The sequence below is a fragment of the Corvus kubaryi genome, unplaced genomic scaffold (assembly GCF_017639235.1).
Source record: "Corvus kubaryi isolate FWS band 111438036 unplaced genomic scaffold, C.kubaryi_AGA036_p1.0 132, whole genome shotgun sequence".
Taxonomy (NCBI): Eukaryota; Metazoa; Chordata; class Aves; order Passeriformes; family Corvidae; genus Corvus; species Corvus kubaryi.
The window spans coordinates 6955431-6976005 of record NW_024580666.1 but is presented as its reverse complement, the minus strand read 5'-3'; the positions used below and the strand labels follow the sequence as shown (position 1 = coordinate 6976005).

General features: G+C 42.4%; 1 protein-coding gene across 3 annotated transcripts in view; it reads right to left on the bottom strand.

Moving 5' to 3' along the window:
• Window positions 1–695: 695 nt before the first annotated feature.
• LOC121666123 (microtubule cross-linking factor 1-like) overlaps window positions 696–20575 on the bottom strand; it is a 48685-nt gene continuing 28805 nt past the window's right edge. For all 3 annotated transcript variants that reach the window (XM_042031251.1, XM_042031242.1, XM_042031261.1), the window contains 5 exons: window positions 18328–18582; window positions 13960–14265; window positions 11725–11756; window positions 8553–10107; window positions 696–1937 (listed from right to left, as the gene is read on the bottom strand). In XM_042031251.1, coding sequence (XP_041887185.1) covers window positions 1728–1937; window positions 8553–10107; window positions 11725–11756; window positions 13960–14265; window positions 18328–18582 — 2358 coding nt within the window. In that variant the 3' untranslated portion in view covers window positions 696–1727. The remainder of the gene's footprint in view (window positions 1938–8552; window positions 10108–11724; window positions 11757–13959; window positions 14266–18327; window positions 18583–20575) is intronic.

Sequence of the window (20575 nt, the reverse complement as noted above, 5' to 3'; positions counted from 1 at the left end):
GGGCTTATTTCTTGACAGAGCAAACCAGGAAGGCTTCTCGGGAGCCCAGATGGTGTTCTTCAACAAATGAAGCTCAGAAAACCTCAGCAAAGGAAACAGAACAGGAATGAGCCTGTTCAGCAATGGGATAACTAGTCAGAGCAGGTCTGGGGCTCCAGAGAAATCATGTGGCCAAACAGATGGTCTCAGGCAAAGTAGCTTGAGAGGTTTCCACCTCTCAGAAGTGTGAATTCTTGGCTGCATTTACTTCTCATTGTTAGCCTTCATTTTTACAAAAGCTCTGGTTTTATTGGTCTCTGTGTGTAACACAGATGGTACATAAGCTTGGATTAATACTGAACAGGTCATATTTCTGGTGTTCTGTTTAGCTGGCTGGTTTTCACTCCCATGAGTGAGAATACAACAAACCATAGGGCCTCAGAGAAACTGAGAAGATGGGTCCTACTATCTGTGTGAGTAGAGGTTTTGTGGAGTTCAGGGAGGGAATTTAGAAAACTTCCCACAGTCTGGTCCAGTGTTCACAGGAGTCCATGGAGCACAGCATAATATTTGGTTTTGCCGTGATTTATTTCATATAAGGAAGCTTTTTTCTTCCTTTATGAATAAAGGAGGAGTTCAGGGGCTTTTATTTCCCCCAGTTAAATGAACCTGGGAAGTACCATCATAAAAAAACCATTATGAAGCACTCGAGCAGCTTGTAAATACTGAGGGTTTTATTTCCACTTCACATGGTCTCCAACAGACTCTTAAACAAGACCAGTTACAATTTAGTATGCCCAGAGATTCCATGATTTTTCCAAAACGAAGGAAGTTCTCAGTAAACTCTGTACATAGCCAGTTGAACTGCTAACAATAATTTAAAAACTCTTTTTTGTATAGTAAATGCAAGAATACCAGCAATAAAAGTACAGTACAGGTAAATTCACAACAATATTACAGTGAAACAGTTTGACTCACATTTATGTGATGGTACAGTAGCAGTATGTACATGCACTAAAGTGCGAGGACCCAGAGGCATGCAAGTCAAGTATTGTAGGTGTATTTTACAGCTAACTCTGTAAGACTTTCTGAGGCATTCTTTTCTCTTTTTTTACACATTTACTCGTGTTTACCTGTATTCCCCTCCATCTCAATTAATTACAAGTCTAGTGAACGAGCTTAATGGCTTTCTTCACTACTTAAAATGTATCGCTTCAGACAGTTGAAGCAATCTTTAAGAACCTTACCTTTAAAAACCAATAACACTGACATTAAAATAGAATAAAATTAACTTAAGACCCTAGTTTTACATGAAATTAAAAAAAAAACGAACCCAAAATACCCCAAACCAAAACTGAAAACATAACAGTGCAAATATAACCAAAAGGCAGTCAGTATTTGGAGAGAGCGCGAGCGCGTATTCAAATTCCCTTAAAACTTAATTTACATTTTATTTTAAATCTTACTTTATATAATTTTAACCCTTTTTTTTTGTTTTTGTTAATATACTGTATGTAGAAAAGATGGAGACAAAAATAGTTTTCTCAGCTATGAAAAAAATTAAGTTATTACAGGCACATTAACTGTTTCATTCTAGAAACACCTCTGTTTCCCAGGTCGGACATTCAGCAGTTGTGTCTGAGAACATTCTTTGACCTCTCCAAGCGGACCTCCCTCCTTCGCAGCAGAGACGGCTGGCGGGCGACCTGGTGGAGGCGAGTGGTGGCCCGCCCTGTTCCTGTATGGAGTCAGGCCAGCTCGCCTCCCCGGCTGGGGGTCTCTGCCAGCAGCTCCTTGCTTCCGCACTCCTCTGAGGAAGTCAGATCTCCGGTGGACTGCGACTGTGAGGCAGTAGGGGAATGTGAGGCCCATCGTGACGGTGGGCGCCGGTTCGCTGGTCTCTCTGGCCGGGAGAAGCAGGGTTGGAGGGACGGGGCTAGTGCAGAACAAGGCAGTTCCTTGGCAGCCAAGAGAGCAAAACAGTGGTTAGTGACTTGCATTAGAGACCGTCGGGATGCACGAAGAATTAAGAAACAAAACCGTCAAACTAAAGCTAAGCGTGTGTTGTGGCGTGGGACAAAAGCAAGCAGCGAACATCTGGCTGTGTGTGGGCTCCAGGTATCTGCATGTGTGTCCATGATTTATGGAACAGATAAGGAAACAATGAAAGAAGGAGGGATGAGTTGGAGTAGCTGACAAACTTCCATTTGCTATTTCTCCTCGTGCTAGAAAGAGAAGAGCTGAAAAAGTACATTTGCATAATAATTCAGGAAAATCCACTATTCAACACGTTACTCTAAGTGCTGACCTGGCATAAAAAGGCCAGGTTTCGCATTTGCAAGAGGGGTGAAAAATCAACCACTGCCTCCTTTTTTTCACTTCAGAATTCAGACTGACATGTAGGAGACTTCTTAGCACAGAATAATGACTACAGGGGTAGTTATGATCTCCAGCTGGGTTAAAGATGAGGCTTACTTACACATTTCATTTTCTGGAACACCACTTCTAACTGCCAGTTGCTGAAACCTGAATTACAGGATTCAGAGGTACTGAGTGTTAAAGGCAACATTCACAGAAATGGAAATTTTATTCCTTGACCAAGTTTCCACTGTTCTGGCTTGGTTAGCTTGCCTTTGCGATTAGAAACAATCTGCAGTTGTGATTTTTCACCCTGGCATTACGTTGGTAATGCCTCTAATATTCATGGACTTTCCTCAAAGTACAGCTGGGCTTCCTGCCTCACTCTGAATGCTCCCTACATCAAGATGAGAGACTGTAGAAGCAAGCCTGTCTCATAGGGCCAAAGACTTCTGAATTTCACTTCATACTTCTCAATTTATAAAAGCAAATCAGAGCAGTTTGCCAGCCTCTAGCAATGTGTACACTAAGCAGCAGTCACTGGAAAGTATAGGGGAGTTCAATAAAAACCAAAGTCAGAATGCTAACTGGTGATAAATGAAGAGAGAGACCAAAAATGATACAAAGCAAAGGAAAAGCTCTGGCACAGTAAGGTGCAGGGATACCAAGGCAGCCAGGAGGCAAGGATTCATCACACTGTTTCACATGGAGAAGGAGAATAGTGACTAAGGATGGGGAATATTGGAGTAGGTAACATGATGTGATTGACAGTGAACAAACGAAGTGACACGACATTGAACCTCTCAATTGCAGTGGAAGACCAAACATGAATGTCATAGGACAGAAAGACCAATTTTGAAGACACAGAACTGAGGTATGAGAAATGGAGCTGGTGAGACCTGTCTTGGAGAGAGTGCATTGTTGGACTCGGGGAAGCCTCAGTGAAGGGTCAACCTTGGTGCCTTTGGGCAACATGCAGCCAATGGGGTGATCTATAGCTGCACACCAGTGCTTGAGACAGAGCTGTGACCAGCTGCCCTCGGCACTCACAGAGCACCTCAGCCTGCACCCCCTCCTCTCTGCCTCCTCACCCCCCGCCCCATCTCTGCACCATGAATTTCACAACCCTTGCTAAAACAGCAGTAAGGCTGAATTGGTGCTAACAAAAAGATTGACTGTGTGTCCTTACTTCACCTTATCCCATTGTGCCCGGGGCAACATATGGTCTGTGAAAGCTGCCACTAGACTCAGATTTGTTAAGAGAAACCCATCTGTGCAGCAACAGTCATGAACAGCACAACATGGTGAATTGAGGCTATGAGATTTGAGGGTTTTGTCTTAGCCTCTTTCAGAAAGGAGGCTTAAAATGATATCTTTGTAGTGCTGCTTGCTCCTGGCTGCTTTATCCTAGTTTCAGAGCAGTAAATCAGAGTCAGCACTGCGATAGCAACATTTATTTCCACTGCTGCCTCTCAGTTCAAAAGCCTCTCTCCAGCATGCCTGCAGATGTTGATCAGCTTTTACCAAACAGCAGGGTTAAGCTCATCTTATCTGTGATGTACACATGCCCAGCACCACACAAGGCTGTGCTGGTGATGGATGTTGCTCCAGAGCCAAAAGTGACTGGCAGTGTAATCTCATGAAGTGCTGGCTGCTGAGTCAGTCCCCCCCACCTGCAGAGTGGAAATCCAGCCATGACAAGGAAACTCTACAGAACCGTTTGTGAAAACCCCTCCTCCCTTACTACATGTAGCTCTCATAGCTAGAAATGTTTTTTTTTAAAAATAAATAACCTATGGGTAATTTAGTTTGGTAGTTGCTCAGGGGCGTGGGTGGACAGGCAGCACTTCTTAGCCTGAGCACTGAAAATGGGAAAGATTATTTCAGCTTCAGTTTCTAGCTATTTCCTATAACAGGCTGTCAGCCACCACGGCTATGCCTATATTAATTAATAAAGAAAACAGTTTTCTCTTTTCTCTGAGGCAGAATGGATGGTCACAGCTTATGTCTCCATAGTGTCTTCCCTCTACCATGGCAGCAGCAGCCACTGGACAAAACTGGGTGCAGAACTGCTTAATGAGCAAAGGTGACTTCAGCCTTTAGCCACAGGCTGGTGCTGAAGCCCCCTTCCCAGCCCTCTCCACCTGCTGTAGCCAGAGTTGGAGGGAAGGCATTCTGGGGCAGCCAGAAGCCCTGCGCAGTGCTGTGCATTTGTAAAAAAAAAAAAAAAAAAAAAAAAAAAGAGGAAAATAAAACAAAAAAATGTTTGTCATAAATCTGAATCCCTCTGAATCCCTCCCCAACATTTTTGCATACCTTTGTATGCGCACCTTTGTGTCGGTCTTAAATTTTGCCAATTTTTAAAAGCTTAGCAAAAAACCCCAACAGCACAAATTTTGACTAAAGTGTGATCTCTTCATAGCCTGTGCTGCTGCAGGACACAGCAGGTGAGCTCCTATCCTGAGCTCTTCCCGACTGTCACAGAGAAAGGACCCCACAGGGATGTTGGGTGCGTGCCGACACCTCTGGAGTTGTGGCCATTTATTTCCCTCTCTTAACCCACATGTTCAAGAATGACTGCTTTTGGAAGGCTCTGGAAACAAGGTAGAAAGGACTTACAGCAGTGAGGCAGGCAGGGTTAGAGTCCCCAAGGGGCAGTTAATAAGACAGTTTGGTTCTGGACAGAACAGACAGAAAAGAAAAAGAAAGCAAGTAGGTTGGAAAGAACTGTTTTAATTGATTATTTTTTTTAAAGTGAAGATTTCATGTCAGCAAGGAAGAAGTCTCCAGGTGTTACTACTCATTCAGATCATGTTACCAGTGTTATCACAGGGAAACTAATAATCAAAAATAAAAGATAAACCGCTAGCAGAAAAAGATTTAGAAAGAAAGGAAGCAAACCAACCAACCGTTTACAATCCTAGCACAGTTTCAGAAGTGGACATAGCAATAAACAAATCAAACATTTCTACTCAGCAGAGAAAGATATATGTTATCCTTTGCCAACCTTGATTAGTGCTAGGGAAAAACCACATTACTATGAGAGGAATAATTTTTCCCTTCGTTTGATTTCAAGGGAGAGTTTCTGCTTTGGAAATCTTTAACAAGCAAGAAAATGACAGTTATTTTGTGTTGCTCACACTTTCATTGCTCAGGTTTCGTGACAACCCTTTGCCTCACCTTTCTCTCTTGTTTCTCTTCAACAGTGATGCTGGATGGGAGACCCAAGTTTAACCAAAAGCCCTTAAGTTCTGACAACACATTCCCTGATTTTCAACATTCCCCCACCTGTGCTGAATGGTTCAAGGTGGCAAGCCTGTGGCAATTGCTCTGCCCTGGCGAGCAGAGGATGCAGCACCTGCCTTCTCATCTGTGGGTCTGTGTGGATGGTCCTTTCACAGCTCTGTCTCCAGAAATGAGTCTGACTCCCAGTCCAGGACAGTTGTGTAACCTCCATGATCTACATCCTTGCTAGTCATAGAAACAAAATGTTTGTAAAGCTCTTATGTGGTTGGTTAGGTAATGCCAATCTGCGTTTTTAACAGTAAAATGTATAAATCCTATGATATGCAAGTAAGATAGGAATTCAGTGAATTATCAGGATAAGACACTAGTAGGCCACACTTTGTGGATATGAATTTCCTTGTAAGAAACTCTGGGCAAGTTAGAAAATACAAAGTTATTGCTATTCTGTATGCATATACTCTCACATGCACACACACATGCACATAAATAGATAAATATATATATGGACTAGGTTTCATTTTTGCAGCAGGAATATAAAAGGAAATGATGTAACTAAACAACTCAGAAGCTCAAATTAAGGAAAAGTCACCAACAGGCGTTGCATGCAAGTTTAAAAGTCATTAGTATGCCATGGCTGCAGAAAGCAGAAGGCGTTTGGTGGTAAGAAGGGCGCTTGGCCAGAAATTAACAGGTGAGAGGGTAGCAGAGCAGGGATCTACAGGAGGGTGGAAGTGTTGTATCAGCACTGCCCCAAGCACAAACCTGCCTCCTTCAAGATCATAATTCCCTGAACAGCTGTGTCTGGCTTTCTACAAAATGTGCTAAGTGGAATTTGTACAAAGTGTAATTTGTGTGGTCAGGGTAATCCACAAATAACCCAAGGCACCTGCAGAGTCTAAACTTTTTTGTGGGTGTTTTTTTCAGCAGCGAACCCATGCTTCCCTTGAGTACATCTTCCAGAGCACCACTTCACTTAGGAAAAGCTAAGCTCATTGTATGAATGCCCACCAGTTTCCTTTTCAATCCACATTCCCAAGAAATGCCAAGAGCAGCCAAAGAACAAAACCTGTGCATCTAGACTGCAGTCATAACAGCCGTGTAGGAGTTGCAAGGAGAAACAAGTCTTAGCTCTAAGACTCAGAACTCAAAAAATTAGGCAAAACATACTGAGAATTCACAAAAATGAGCAATTTTCTGCAAGTTTGATGGTCAACGAGTTCTTGCTAAATAGCATTGACCCAAATCTCTCTGTGCATCAAACTCAGGTACTGTCGCTGGCTTGTATTTTGCCAACAGCGATTTGTGATGATGCAGGATGACATTCATCTACTTGTATTTGAAATCTACTGAGACAGTTAAAAGATACAGGAGGAAATCAAGAGTTTCCAGGGATGCCTTGAAGGCAAAGCTGAATCGAGCTTGTAAGAGTACAACACACTTCCTAATAAGGACCAGTTGTGTATTCCCAGTATTTCAAACTAAGGACAAAATACAGAGATAGCTGGAAAAAGTAAAATAAATGAGGCTGCTTGCCACTTCTATTCAGTCTGAGGTTTGTGCACAAAGACCACTCTCACTCACTAGTAGTTATAATGTGAATGTGGTTTCTTTTTTTTTTTTAAATGTAAAAACATCCCTGCTTATATCTGTTTAAACTGCACAGAGGGAATATATCCTTAGATTTGGATTGTCTGTTAGGCAAAAATGATCAGGTTCTCTGAGCAGTACCTACAAAAGAGGAACTGACTGTATATTGAGAACCACCTACTGGGGCAAGGTAAACTGCAGATCAAAGGTTTCAGTGCTCAGGTGCCCAGAAATCCTTCACACCAAATGTTGAGTTAGAAGATGGGGTTTGAACCTTCCCTTTTGAGGTATCTGAGGCAGGAGTAGTAAGAGTCTGCCCAGTGACGGCAAGGTGGATGCACAGGGTGCGCAGGGGTCAAGGAGCTACTTCCCTGAGCCAGGGATCACCCCAACACTGGGATGCTAAAGGGGCAGCACAGGGCAGAGAGGGTGAGGAGTGCCTGCCCCTGCCCTGGGAACTGTCACCTACCAGCAGTACACACCCCTTTTCATGGCTGAACCAGACAGCCCAACATATGCACGTGGGAGCTGGGCATAGTTCAGCTTTTCTAGGCTTCTTCAGAGTAACACTCTCAAGTGCTCTCAGAGGTTCACCAAAACCAGGAGGTTTAAATTCTAGTAACTGAAAGATTTCATCCATCATTACACCTTTTTTTGTTGATTGCTCTTGCACCTGAGACTGACCCCCAACATCTGGGCACACTTGCTGAGACAGACGATAACTGTTACACTGTTGATGACAAAATATCATCAAGTAGTTCTTAAACACTAAATAAGTATATGTTTAGATTAGTTGATTATATGTGTATTTTTTGCTTTTTGTTATTTTTGTGAGGCAGCAGCAGTCAGTACCAAACATCATGTCATTCAATCACATTCACAGACCTGAGCCAAACTTAATCAGATACATTCAGAAAAGATATGCTGAAGGCCCTGAAGTTTTGCTTCAGGGTATTGTAGAGACTATTTCTCACACAAACTTGTTAAGACCCATTCTTGTGTAGGAGAAAGAATCTACCTTTCCATCCAGCATGAAAATGTACTCAAACCTAGAGTCCCTAGAGCACCTGTAACATGTGGTGTGTTTTGTGACAGAAAACCCTTATCCTAGTCATTCAGGGAAGAACCATTTTTACCCCATAAAGGATAAAACTCTTCTGATGTTTTCAAGCCAGATAAGCTGCCAGGATAGAAACTCAATTCCTTCATGCATTCCTCAGTGACTAATCCAATAGCATCATGACTGGAAATCACTGGTGGTATCAGGACAGGACTAGGATATTCACTTCAAATACTCACTAGGACTTCAAGAGACCTCATAATGTGTTTGTTCAAAGAAGAGTGCATTTAGCTATAGGAGGAAAAACAAGCAAACTCATTACCTCTATGGACCCTGGATCTACTTTGACAATTTCTCCTGTGCTGTTGTCATTGCTAAGATTTGGTGGGCTGTGTGAAGGTAGCCTTCTCTCTTCCTTTAAGGCATGCTCCAAAAGTTTCTTATTCAAGATCCTGGCAGCATTTTCTGCAAGTGTGTACCCTGGAGGAGCAGATAAGTCCTGCCTAATACTTGTCACCTCAGTTCCCTCTTCCTTTTGTGTCTCTGTCCCCAGTCGGAGAGGACTGGGTGATCTGCCACGGGCATTTGTACATGGCTCCTGCAACGTGCCCAGTTCTGGTCTGGGTTCTGCTGACCTGGACCGGCTGCCAGATCTGGGGCATTTTTGGAAGGTCTCATGAAAGATGGGGCTATGGTCAATGATGTTGAACAAACTGGAGAGGCCATCGTTGATAGTGGTGTGGACAGGACTCTCCCGTGTGGTGGTTGATCGAGCCCAAGCGGACTCACTGAATCCTTTCTGAGGTGTGCCAGGCAAAGTCCGGTTATTTGGCTGGTCTGATTTGGGAAGGACTTTTCTTTGCAGCTTTGGAGAGCCATATTTGGGGGAGCAGCATGTGCGTTCAAACTTAGCCTGGACCTTTTCAATGACAGGGGTCACTTGCCTGCTTCTTAGGCTTCTGGATGGTGAAGAGACAGGTGTGGACCCCCCCTTTGGTGTCAGACACTTGTGTGGACTGCTGGTGATACTGCGCAGGGTTTCCGTCTGCAAGCCGACGCTGATGGTCTGGGTGGTCTGTGTCCCCGTCGTTCTCATGCCGTTGGTTTGGCACGCGGTGTCCTTAAACTGGGGCTCTGTGGAATTGGAGCGTATTGCATTCCGGACAGAGAAAGCGACCTCCTTCATGTCATCGCTCATGTTCTTGGACATCTCCAAGCTGTGCAAGGGTGAGGCAAAGCCCACAGTAGTGCAAATAGGACGTTCAATGGGATGAAGACCGTTCTCCAGAAAATCTTTATGATGTTTGGCCAGGTCACAAGACCACCTTCCAAACATATCTGAGGAAGCACCTTTTGTCTCAGCAACGTTCCCCATAGCTTTGGTCACAGAAAACAGGAAGTCTGGCTCAGCCTGGCTTTTCCCTTCACTGCCAGCTATCACTGAGTTATCGAACCTGCGGACCACCGGTGGGCTGTGAAACACCCGAACTCCCATTTTGTCCGTTACACTGTGACTCCTTGTTGGCTGCTTCTGGCAGTGCTCTGGGCTGGTCATGGTGTTGGTTGTCATAGTGACACTGGTGGTGAGGTACCATGAGGATGCCTGGAATGGATCTGAAGCAGGATCATTCCCGGCTATTCCAATTTCTGTCCTTTCTGCCCAGCCCTCTGCAGGCTTCTCAGTTGCCCCACCATGATTCTTAGTGTTACTGTAATCCCAGTTTTTGTTGAACTCCTCAATGTATTTCAGATCATCAGGAGACAAGGGAGGGGTTATATCATCTTTGCTGCCAGAGGAAGGCAAATTTTTTTCTGGTAGAAATGGAGAAATATCCATCAGGCGCTGAAATTCTGACATGGAAGAAACGGACATTGCCCTGGAGAGAGGAACACAAGAGAGTCACTCATGCACCTGGAAATTGTCACAGAGTAACTTATTTTCATCAGCAAACTCTGAAAACCCAACTTTCACTATCTGCTTACATATAAAACCACTTCAATCATTGAATCATAAACTGTTCTGAGTTGGAAGGGACCCACAAGGATCGTCCAAGTCCAACTCTTGGCCCTGCACAGGATACCCCAAAAATCACACCACGTGCCTGAGAGCATTGTCCAGACACTTCCTGAACTCTGGCAGGCTTGATACCATGACCATGTCCCTGGGGAGCCTGTTCCAGTGCCCAGCTACCCTCTGTGTGAAAAACCTTTTCCTAGTTTTCCTTCCTTTAGCCCTTTCTTTCATTTAAGTCCCCTTTTATTATCTTTGAAATAGCTGTGAACACACACATTTGTGATGTGCCATTAAAAGTAATAGTTTGTTATTGGTTCTTAATTTACTGCTTTCTCAGGAATTACTGCTTGGCAAATATCTGTAGTGTGGAGCAGTAGGATGCATCTCAGAATGATACCACTCACAGAGAATGAATGTTTGTGACAATACTAGGCACAATTTTCAAAGCAAGTGTAGAGCATTTCTGACTTGCTGGGAAATCATCAAGTCCACCCCCACTCCTGAGACTTCCCAGGCTGCACAGCTGGAGTGCAGTGATGTGGGACATCCAGCTGAGATGCTGCTACATTGAACTGGCTTGGTGAGTTGAGCTCATGCTGAAATTCAACCAAAAGGAATCTCTAAGTGATAAGGCTGAATTTTTGGGTCTCCCCCATTTCACTAATTTGTACAAATCACAGGCATTCAGATGAGTTGTCCTACTGTTTTGCTTTCAGAAAAAAAAAAATCAAACTTTTTGAATGGGACTAAACAAAAATGCAAATGAGTGTTGCTATCAGAGTCGGTTCAATGAGGTAACTCCAGCTGGATGAGAAGCCAGCAAGCAGTGGTTTTCATGTACCAGTGATCCAGAGGATACAGCCTGTGAGTTTTTAATCAAGAGCTCCAGCAGCAGTTCAGGTGTGTCTCTGTTAAGGAGTCAGGTGAGTGTGGTTCTAAATGGATCTCCTAGTCAGATGCTCTGGTTTGCATCAGGAGGGCAATCTCAGAGAGCATAGGCTGGGTTCCTTTGGGATGAAAATGAGCTGGAAGATGCTCTCCAGAAGCACAACTAATGCATTTTAAGGTTAGGTGGATATTCAACATTTGCGATAAGGCGAGAACCAGTCCAAAGCAAAATATCCGTGACAGGCAGCAGCATATCAGGTCCTTGGCACCAAGTGTTTTCCTCTATATATTGACATCTGCAGTGTGTACTTGCACTGCTTGCTAAGGCAGGCATAGCCTTCACTGCAAGCTGCAGCTTCATGCACTTTCATAGAGTTTGATCTTTGTGTATGACAGCAAATGTGGCCCAAGTTAATCAGCGTAGAACAGAAGTATATTGAGACAAATTAATCCCTGGGTAAATCCATTAATCTGGCTTGGAGGCTGTTTAGGAAGTGGCAGGGCTATGTCCTGGGTCTGCAGCTTGGGTGCAGAGAGTCATAGCTTCAGCAGTTGAGTATTTGCTGAACTTTCCCCTGTAAGTTTTACTCACCTTTGAAGATTTCCTTTGTGTGTTTCTTCCTCCTGAATGAAAACAGAAACAAGCAGGATAAGTTATTTCTGAAGGTGTTGGTGGCATTAGCTTATGGGTCTTTTGTCATTCACTTCCCATTTGTTGCACCGGGTATGTTTGTCTTTAAAAAGCGTTTGATTTTTCCGCTGATAAAGATGCTTAAATTGCCAATGGGAATATTCTTCACTTTGTAGGCAGGAGAGTGGGCAATCCCATCAGGATAACACACTGCACAGGTAAAGCCCGTATGCCAAATCTACAACAGCCTTGAAGTTTTATATTCCCATGCAATCACAAATGGCTTTTTTCCACAATATATTGTTTTGCACCATATATTTTTCAGTGACTCATTTCTGTGGAGGTAATCTACTTTTTGCTAGAGATCTAGCTGTGCTGAAAGAAAAGATAAACTGAGGCTCTTTGACATAAGATTTAATTATACATTCTCTAGGAACCAACAAGTGGCAGCAGTTGAAATTCCTTAAGCTTGCTATATTAAATGTGTGGGAAGACTTGCTTGTTTCATACAGGGAATACCTACAGCTTGCTAACAGCATTAAGATGTTTTCATGGCAGTTATTTCCCTGTGAAAATTCCCATAATGAGTTGGGGTTTTAAATAGATACTTCTGAAGCAATTGCTGTACAGTCATTCTAATTGTTTACTTATATTTCTAGTCAACTATAGGGAATACAACATGGGATCAGGGAAAAAAAAAAAACTTTAATACTGTATATATTACTTTTATTTGACCTCATGAAATCAAGAACAGTACCAAAAGTGCATTTCAAACTGGAACTGTTTAAAAACAGCACTGCTTAACTCAGCAAATACCTTTCTGGTATTTATCCTGGGTCGGGGAAAAAAAATAGTAGTAAACTGATCCTCCTTGCATTCACTGTGGTATAATTCTGGAATAACACCCTTGGCTTCAGTGGAGTTACTGCAGAGTAAATCTGATCTAACTGAATTCATAATTGGCTGGATTGACTTCTACTGCAGTTAGTACCAAAGAGAAAACATAGTGGAAGGTAGAGTCAGCAGGCTGCAGTTGCCTCTGTGCATCCTCAGCTACTCATAAACTCCAATCAGTCTCGCTTGAGCAAACCCTCTGAGGGAAAATTACTTTGCGCAGGTTTCCCTAAATCATGCTTTGAAGGAAAGAAGCCATGCAAATATCACCAAGCACAAATTTTGCTGCCCATACTTTTGTTAATGGTGGTAACATCTGAAAAACAGAAGAGGAAAGAGAGGTTTTCTCTGAAAATCAGACTGAATTTGAAGGAATGGGAAATTAACCACAAAACTCAGTTCCCTGAGAGTGTTACCAACATTCTTCACTGAGCACTTGGACATGTATGAAAAAAAGCTAAGAAATAATGTGCACACTGCCAGCCATACACTTAAGGCACCTAGGCAAGAAAATCTAACCAGAATACATAGGTACCTACAGCTATGTAAAAAGGACAGTCACATTTCTTGCCTCTCTTAATCTTTTTTTCTCTTCTTCCACTCAAAGAACTTGATTTCTCAATCCTTTAGCTTTGTATCAGCATTTGGGGACAGGGATGCTTGGTGTTGTTCAGAAACAAGGTAAACAAGCTGTGAAGACCTGGAACTGATGAAAATAAGCCTGGCATGGTGCAGGACACAGACTACCTTCGCCATTTCTCACTGGCATTTTTTAGCACTGTGCTTTATATCTTTATGACTTGATGGTTTGACTTCAGGGTAGGTACTTTGCTGATTAATAACTTTATTTTTTTACCATCTCATCTCACTTACTCATGCTAATCTGTTTAGAAGGCAACCATGGCAGAACAATCAGAAGTGCCTCTCTACAGCACTTACTGCTTTACTAACAAAGTAAAGCCCATGTTTCTTCATAAATACCTATCTACTTAAAATTGGAAAAGATTTAAGACCTTCTAAGCCAATATGTTGTGTCAAATATAGTTCTCATATATAATATGAATGGCCACAAGACAAAGTAATCTTTGGGACCTTCAGGCTGGCTCCCAGTTTCTCAGGTGACTGACACTGGTCTTATCAGCTCATAACAAAGAATGAAAACCTGTCCATACCAAATTCACTACTGGGTAAGTGTAAGCAGTGCCTGTGACACAATATCTCACTTCCTACAGCAGGGAAGCTGTACCAATTCTGACACAACAGATAACACGACAGCATGATAAAATGTAGAAGAGCTCATACTTCTGTTAATCCGGTCAAGAATTTCTCCCGCTCCAGCTGCCGAGAACGATGCTCGTCGGGCTCGTCAGGGGAATCGAGAGACAGCGATTCCAGGAAGAGGTTTTCCGTGGCGCTGCACCGGTCGCTCTCCTTCAGCTTGGACAGCGACCGATCATCAAACTGGATGGTGTCGGAATCAGAGTAGGACCTGGACCCCATGGAACGAGGCACGTGGAGGTTCCCCTGGGGCGTAAACGGCCGACGGCTGCTCTCGTTCTGGTCACACACCAAACCACCTCCTCTCCGTGGGCTTGCTTCTTTCTGAAGCTGGAGACAAGGCAAATTAAAAGGAACAGCAATTACTTCTGCAGTGTATGGCATCTGGCAGAACTCATCCTTCCCCAGGAGCAAGGCACCCATGCCCTGCGGATTACCACCCTGCCCCAGGGGTGCACCGCCAGGAGACACCAGCCTTGCTCTACTGGTCCTTCCGCAAAGGGAGATTTCTCTAGAACTTTGATGCTATTGCTCATGGGATTTTGAGTGACTAAATGTGTATATGTGGAGTTTTGCTTATTTACATGTATATGTATACATATATACACACTGTGTATATGTGCATATACAAAACAATGCAACTGTCTGTAATCTGATTTTCAAAGAAACAGATCAACACAGACTGTTATTTAAAAGCAATCTTGATAGCAATACAAGTAGAAGCTGAAGGAAGGGTGAGTGAATTGCCTTCTCATCCAAACAAACACATTTTTCTTCTGGTCAGCAACACACAGATTGTGCTTTTATGTACATCACTTGTTTCCAGGGGTGGAAAATTATGCTTAACAAAAACGAAAAACTTTGTTTTATAAATGGCCTAGCCTGAATGCATGGCTGGGAAGTTGACTATTTGTACAAAACATTGTCAAAGGGATGAATTAGGCATGCAGAACATGTTCAGAGAAAATGTGTATTTATAGAAGGCCATCAAAGCCATTAACTCTACACTTTTCAAAAACTGGTGAAGAGAGGGTGAACCATTAGTGAAATTGCCAATATTATAATTAGATTATGTGATCAACTTCTCTTTTACCTGTAAACACAACAGGATGGGTGAAGTAAGTGATAATTTCAAACATGATAAATGACTGCAGGAATCTGATAAGAACTCTGATGTTTTGCTAGAGCAGTGTGCTAAGATTAGTGACAATAAACTGAAAATGCAAGTCATTCACTAGGGTCCTGGAAACTGAGGACCTACAAAACATATTAATCTTGCTGCTCGTGTTTGGAAAAATAAACAGATATTGAATTGCTTAATTTAGACCAAACCATTTTAGGACCCAAATGATTAAATTTACACTTCAGCTGAAAACAGTGAGGTTTTTTTCTTGATTCAGGTCTACAAAAAGGGAAATGCATCTTCAGTGTTTTGCTCATGATACACAAAATCTGAAACAGTTTTATTAAAAGGAAGTCTCCTGTAAAGACAGGGGCTGGAAGGTATAAATCAAGAGATCCTGGAGGTCATTCCTGAGCATATGGGCAAGATCCAAAGCAAGGAGAAATGGTAATTACATGCTTTCTGTACAGATAGCTCCAATTGCAAGCCCTTCAGATTTTTAGAGATCCTATAAAGACAAGGTTTTGGAAACCTTTATGAGAGAACAGTACAGATACTGCCTGACTCTCTGAACCTCAGAGAGCTGACAGGAGAATTAAAGTGACAAGTACTACCCTAACTTTTCAAGAGTGACTAATTTTTGAGTTCCCATGTGTTTATACCTCTAAACCCACAACTTTTTATACAGATGATCTTGTGGGTTTAAATACTTGTCAGCGTACTCTGTGCACAATTAGGTTTAGGAGCACAGGGGAGGGAGATTCTCTAAGAGAAAACAAAGTGACAGAGTACTTAAAAAGGAAAAACAACAACTGTGAGCTCTGAACAAAGTAGGTCATCATGTTTTTTATATGCGAGCAGTATTCCCATCACCATTCAGAGTAAAGTATTTTATATATTTTATACAATGGTGTGACTTCCCCCTTATCATACATGTATTATTCAGGAGCTGTGTGAAAGCAGGCAGGCATAAAGCATTAGTATGAAATTTGGCACACATGCTTCTGCTATCTCTTAGGCTTTGTTTCAAACATACACAGTGGTGTAGTCTCCTCATCCTCTGTGTATTGCCATACATGGAATACACACACTAAAACCCTGGGGAGTAGGACTTCAGAGATATTCTAATTGTTTCCATATAAAGCAGGGCATGACTGCAATCTGAGAGGATATTCAACTAAAAGCTTGCAAATATTTGGAAGCTTCCTGTCACACAGGGAAATGTTTGATTATAAGCAAAGATGGAGTTATGAAGTTTGTAGGCAGGTAGCCAAGATTTCAAACGCTATTTCTGGTCACCTAGTCCTCTGAAATTAGCTTGATATAATAATTTCTATTTCCCCTATTCATTGCCAATTCTGTGTACAGTTGGCACAGTAAATATATAGTTAAAGCCCAGAGGTTTCAGGAACGTAACAAAAGGAATCAGTTCCAGCACTAGCTAAGAGCTATTTTGTAGGCTCTGCCAAGATGACACTGAGAGGTTATATCAGGTTTTAAGAGAATTAAAGGCTAGGTAACATTAACAGGGATTTCTCTGTGGCTTCTTTCAATGTGCCCCATTCCCAGGAACTAGAAAAAGCAGACTGTAACCAGGTTAAGTCCCTCAAGCTATTGAGGATGCCCCTAAGAGATGATATTAAAAACCCCACAATTTATAAGGACAGGAAAATAAATATCCAAAGAGGTACCAGTGTCTCCTCAAAGAAAATTTCTGTCTATGTCCTTGGCATATTGAAAAATTTTCTGAGGGTTATTTAATTCCCATTGTGAATGAAGAATCCATAGGAGGTAGTTTGGCCACTGAAACCCAACAGTTACAAACCAGCCCAGTTAAGCCTAAGCACCTTCTGACACTGAACCCTGGAAACCAGGAATTTTGCATGATGAGCTTTGCTACAAGCCTCATAGGCTCAGATGGTTTTATCTTAGGAGATGCACTATTGTCTTGCATTACAAGGGCTAGCTCAACAAGCTGCATGAAGTACACACAAAATCACTCAGATATATAGGAGATTTAAAAAATCCAGAATTTGTTGATATTTTGAAATTTAGAAGCTCAAAAATCACCTTTCTTGGTCTGTAAAACCTGCATGTTTGGCACACCCACTCAGACCTACACTTTTAGCATTGATTTCGGAAATACCCACAGAGCATGGGATTTTCCTAAGTGCTACTCTGTGGTTAACAGCCACAGCTCAAAATAAGGTTTAGTCTTGTACTCATAATATTTTCAGCCTGGTGTCTTTTCTTCAACTTCTTGTTGCAGCCCTGACTCCATTTCCATCAAAAATGGAACCACACCAGACTTGTGCGTGCTCTCTAGCGAGCGTTACACTTGAGCAGAGCATGGAGTGGCTTCACAGGTTTAAATTGATGAAAGCCCAGCGTAACTTCATGACCAGTTTTTGGAAAGGGTTCATTGTCTGTGTCTCGTGGTCCCTTTTGTGATGTCCTAAGGATGGAAAGCATTCAGTTGGTTGAGGACCCACAATTTCAGTTGTTTCTCTTGCTTTTCCTGGAATGCATGACTCAGAGCTGAACAATGTTCAGTCAAAAACTTTTCATTTTTTTGGCTTCCAACCTGATAATAAATTCATTAGGCATTACTTGTTTCTAATACTAAGCAGATGAAAATACAGATAGGCATGAAAACAAGGGGATAGGCATGCATTTCTCAGATTTGCAAATGATAACAGAGGTTTGCACAAAATGAATGTGACCAATATTCTTCTGAATATTTAGAACGGATAACTGTGTTATCAGTCAGGGCTCTTCATGTTAACCCCTGTGTTCCTTTCCCAGAGATAAAGAATTCAGTTGAGACTGAATAGTTGCAGCAGCTCCATCTTTGGTGGCTAATTCATAGATGAACAGTCTCTTTCAGCAGGAAACTGTATACCAAACCTTGAATAACTCTGTGGGTTGAGTGTTTTAGCACAGAGAAGCACTAAAGCTTTCAAACAGAATGTGACCGTGCTTGTCCAGGGTAATTTAAATGAGGCAGGAAATGACCTCTAACCTAGAGCTGAGTTCTCATAAGTGGTCTTTTATAGGGATTATGAGCATTTTCCCTTTACTCCCTTGTGTATATAAATTGTTTTGTAGCATGAGAAATATCGATGTAGCCAAGGAAGCAAAATTGTTCCTGCGCCACTTCTTAATGCTGTCCCTTGAGCTTGGCCTGAGTGTAGTAATGGTACAGTGGCCTCATTTCTTCAGACAGGCATTGCTCACCCAAGATGACTCCTTACCTGAGGACTCCTTACCTGCTCTATCCGCCTGAGCAGCTCCTTCTTTTGGCGGTCCCATTCTCGCCGGTCTCTATCAAGCCTGTCCAAGAGCTCCACCTTTTCCCGGTTCCAGTTCTTCTCACTGTGCTGGATTTGCCAGCGGAGGTCCATCACGACACTGTGACTGTCAGCCAGAAGCTTCTTGTGCTCCTCTCTTTCCCTTTTAAAAGCTCCCTTTGCATCCAAAGCGAGACCTGCTTCTCCGGAGGTGTTCTCACTCTCCCCTTCCAGCTGGCAATAAAGTCAAATGTTACTAGGATGCTAAACTTTCTGCAGTAAAAGCCTGTGTCTGACAATGGATTTGAGTTAAAGACCTAACTTCACCATGGTAATGGCAGGATTATAGCAATTCTTAGATCTTAGGATCTCTATAAATGATCAAATATGTTCAGTGTGAAAAAAGTTTTAAAATCAAGACAGTGAAAACTCCAGGGGATAATTTCTCAAGCTCTACCAATTCATGCTATTAAGGCACCAGTTATGATCTTTCTGATGGGATTATAGGTGCAGCAATGAAGGAAACATGGAGATAAACTCCAACCTCATCATTATCTCTGAGACAATTGCCAGGACAATGTCCTCAGCTACTGCTCTGCTTTTGTGCTCTCACTCAGTGCACCTGAAACCTGGGGAGAGTGAATTCATCTTCTGAAGAGACTTTTCCCACAACAACCCTCAGCAGTGTGACCCTCCCTCAAGAGAAGGTGTTAGCAGCAGCAGCAGATGTACCAAGATCATCCCCCCACCTCTGAGGTTCTGGAGTCTGAACTGATTTCAAGGGCAGTTATCTGATGCCACCTTCCCTCCCTTCTTCAATTGCATCATCAAGGGTCAGCTCAATCAGATCAGAAGAGCTGGCCCAAGGTAATGGATTCATAGGAAAACATAGGCTTGATGGAGTGTCAGAAGTCTCTAGTCCAACCTTCTGCTTCCACCATGGTACACTCTGAGATCAGAATGGGTTGTGCAGGAGTTTGTTCAGATGGATCCTGAAAAACCTCCAAGTGCAGAGATTGCACAACCTCTCTGGTCTAGCTGGGCCAGTGCTGGACCGTTGTCAGAGGGAAAAAGCGTCAATTGTTTTGTGTAAATTCAAGCAAGTGAAGAATTTGTCCTTGGAACCTGACCTTCTGTTGACAGCTCAGTAGATGTGTGAGTGACTCAGAATGGGATACATCTCCATCCCCTAGCTCTGCAGGTGAAATGGAGTGAAAAGCAGCGAAAACTCATTTCCGCCTCTGGAGCTAATGTTGTCCTCAAAAATGAGAGGCAGCAGGTCAGCTGGGAAACATGTTCCTCTAGCAAGAGAGAAGGACAACATATTCACATTGCCCTATGTGGAAAATAAGGCCGAAACTTTCTGAGCAAAGAGAAGTTCAGACTGGATTCAGGAGTGATGCTTACTAGTGTCTGGAACAGCCTCTCCAAACAATTGACTGAGAGATTATTGCTTGAGTTACTTAAATTGTACTGAGCTGCAGAGAACATCCTGTTACAGCCACTTGCAGTGACAAAGAAACCTTAAAACACCTGCGTCTTCTACCTCTAATTTCCAGAGTCCAGTTGTTTTCTTTCAAATGACGAAACAACCAACCAAAAAAATCAATTCTCAGAGCAGCATCATATTTTAACAAAGTTGACATGCCATCATCTTTATCACACCTGTGCACCACATATTATATTATATTCTATTCCCCCCAGGCATCCTGAAGCTGGACTATTGATCAGAGCCCTAGTAAGGGACTCCCATATCCTTTAATGGGTCCCATGTTCTTAATGCAAGTTCTCAAAGCATACACAGGGTTTGGCCCCTAACATTAACTCCCACCTTCTTCCAAACTTTTCTCAGTTTACAGGTTCCAGAACACCAGGATTTTCCACTTGATGAGCTGGAGGCTGAAAATTATAGCGATTCTTTATTGACTCAGCACTATCACAATTTCATATTTGGGAGAAATCTCATTATTTCCTATTTTAAAAACAATCCCTATGGATCCTTCTGCCAAATAAGATGTACATGCATTTCTGACAGACAAGATTTTATTTTTAATGATCTTGCAGTGTTAAAGCTCCAAGGCAGAAGGCAACAGTATATTGTCATCTCTGATACGCAGTGGTTTTATATCAGAAAAGTTTTCTTTCCCTTTTCTTTCTTTCTTTCTTTCTTTCTTTCTTTCTTTCTTTCTTTCTTTCTTTCTTTCTTTCTTTCTTTCTTTCTTTCTTT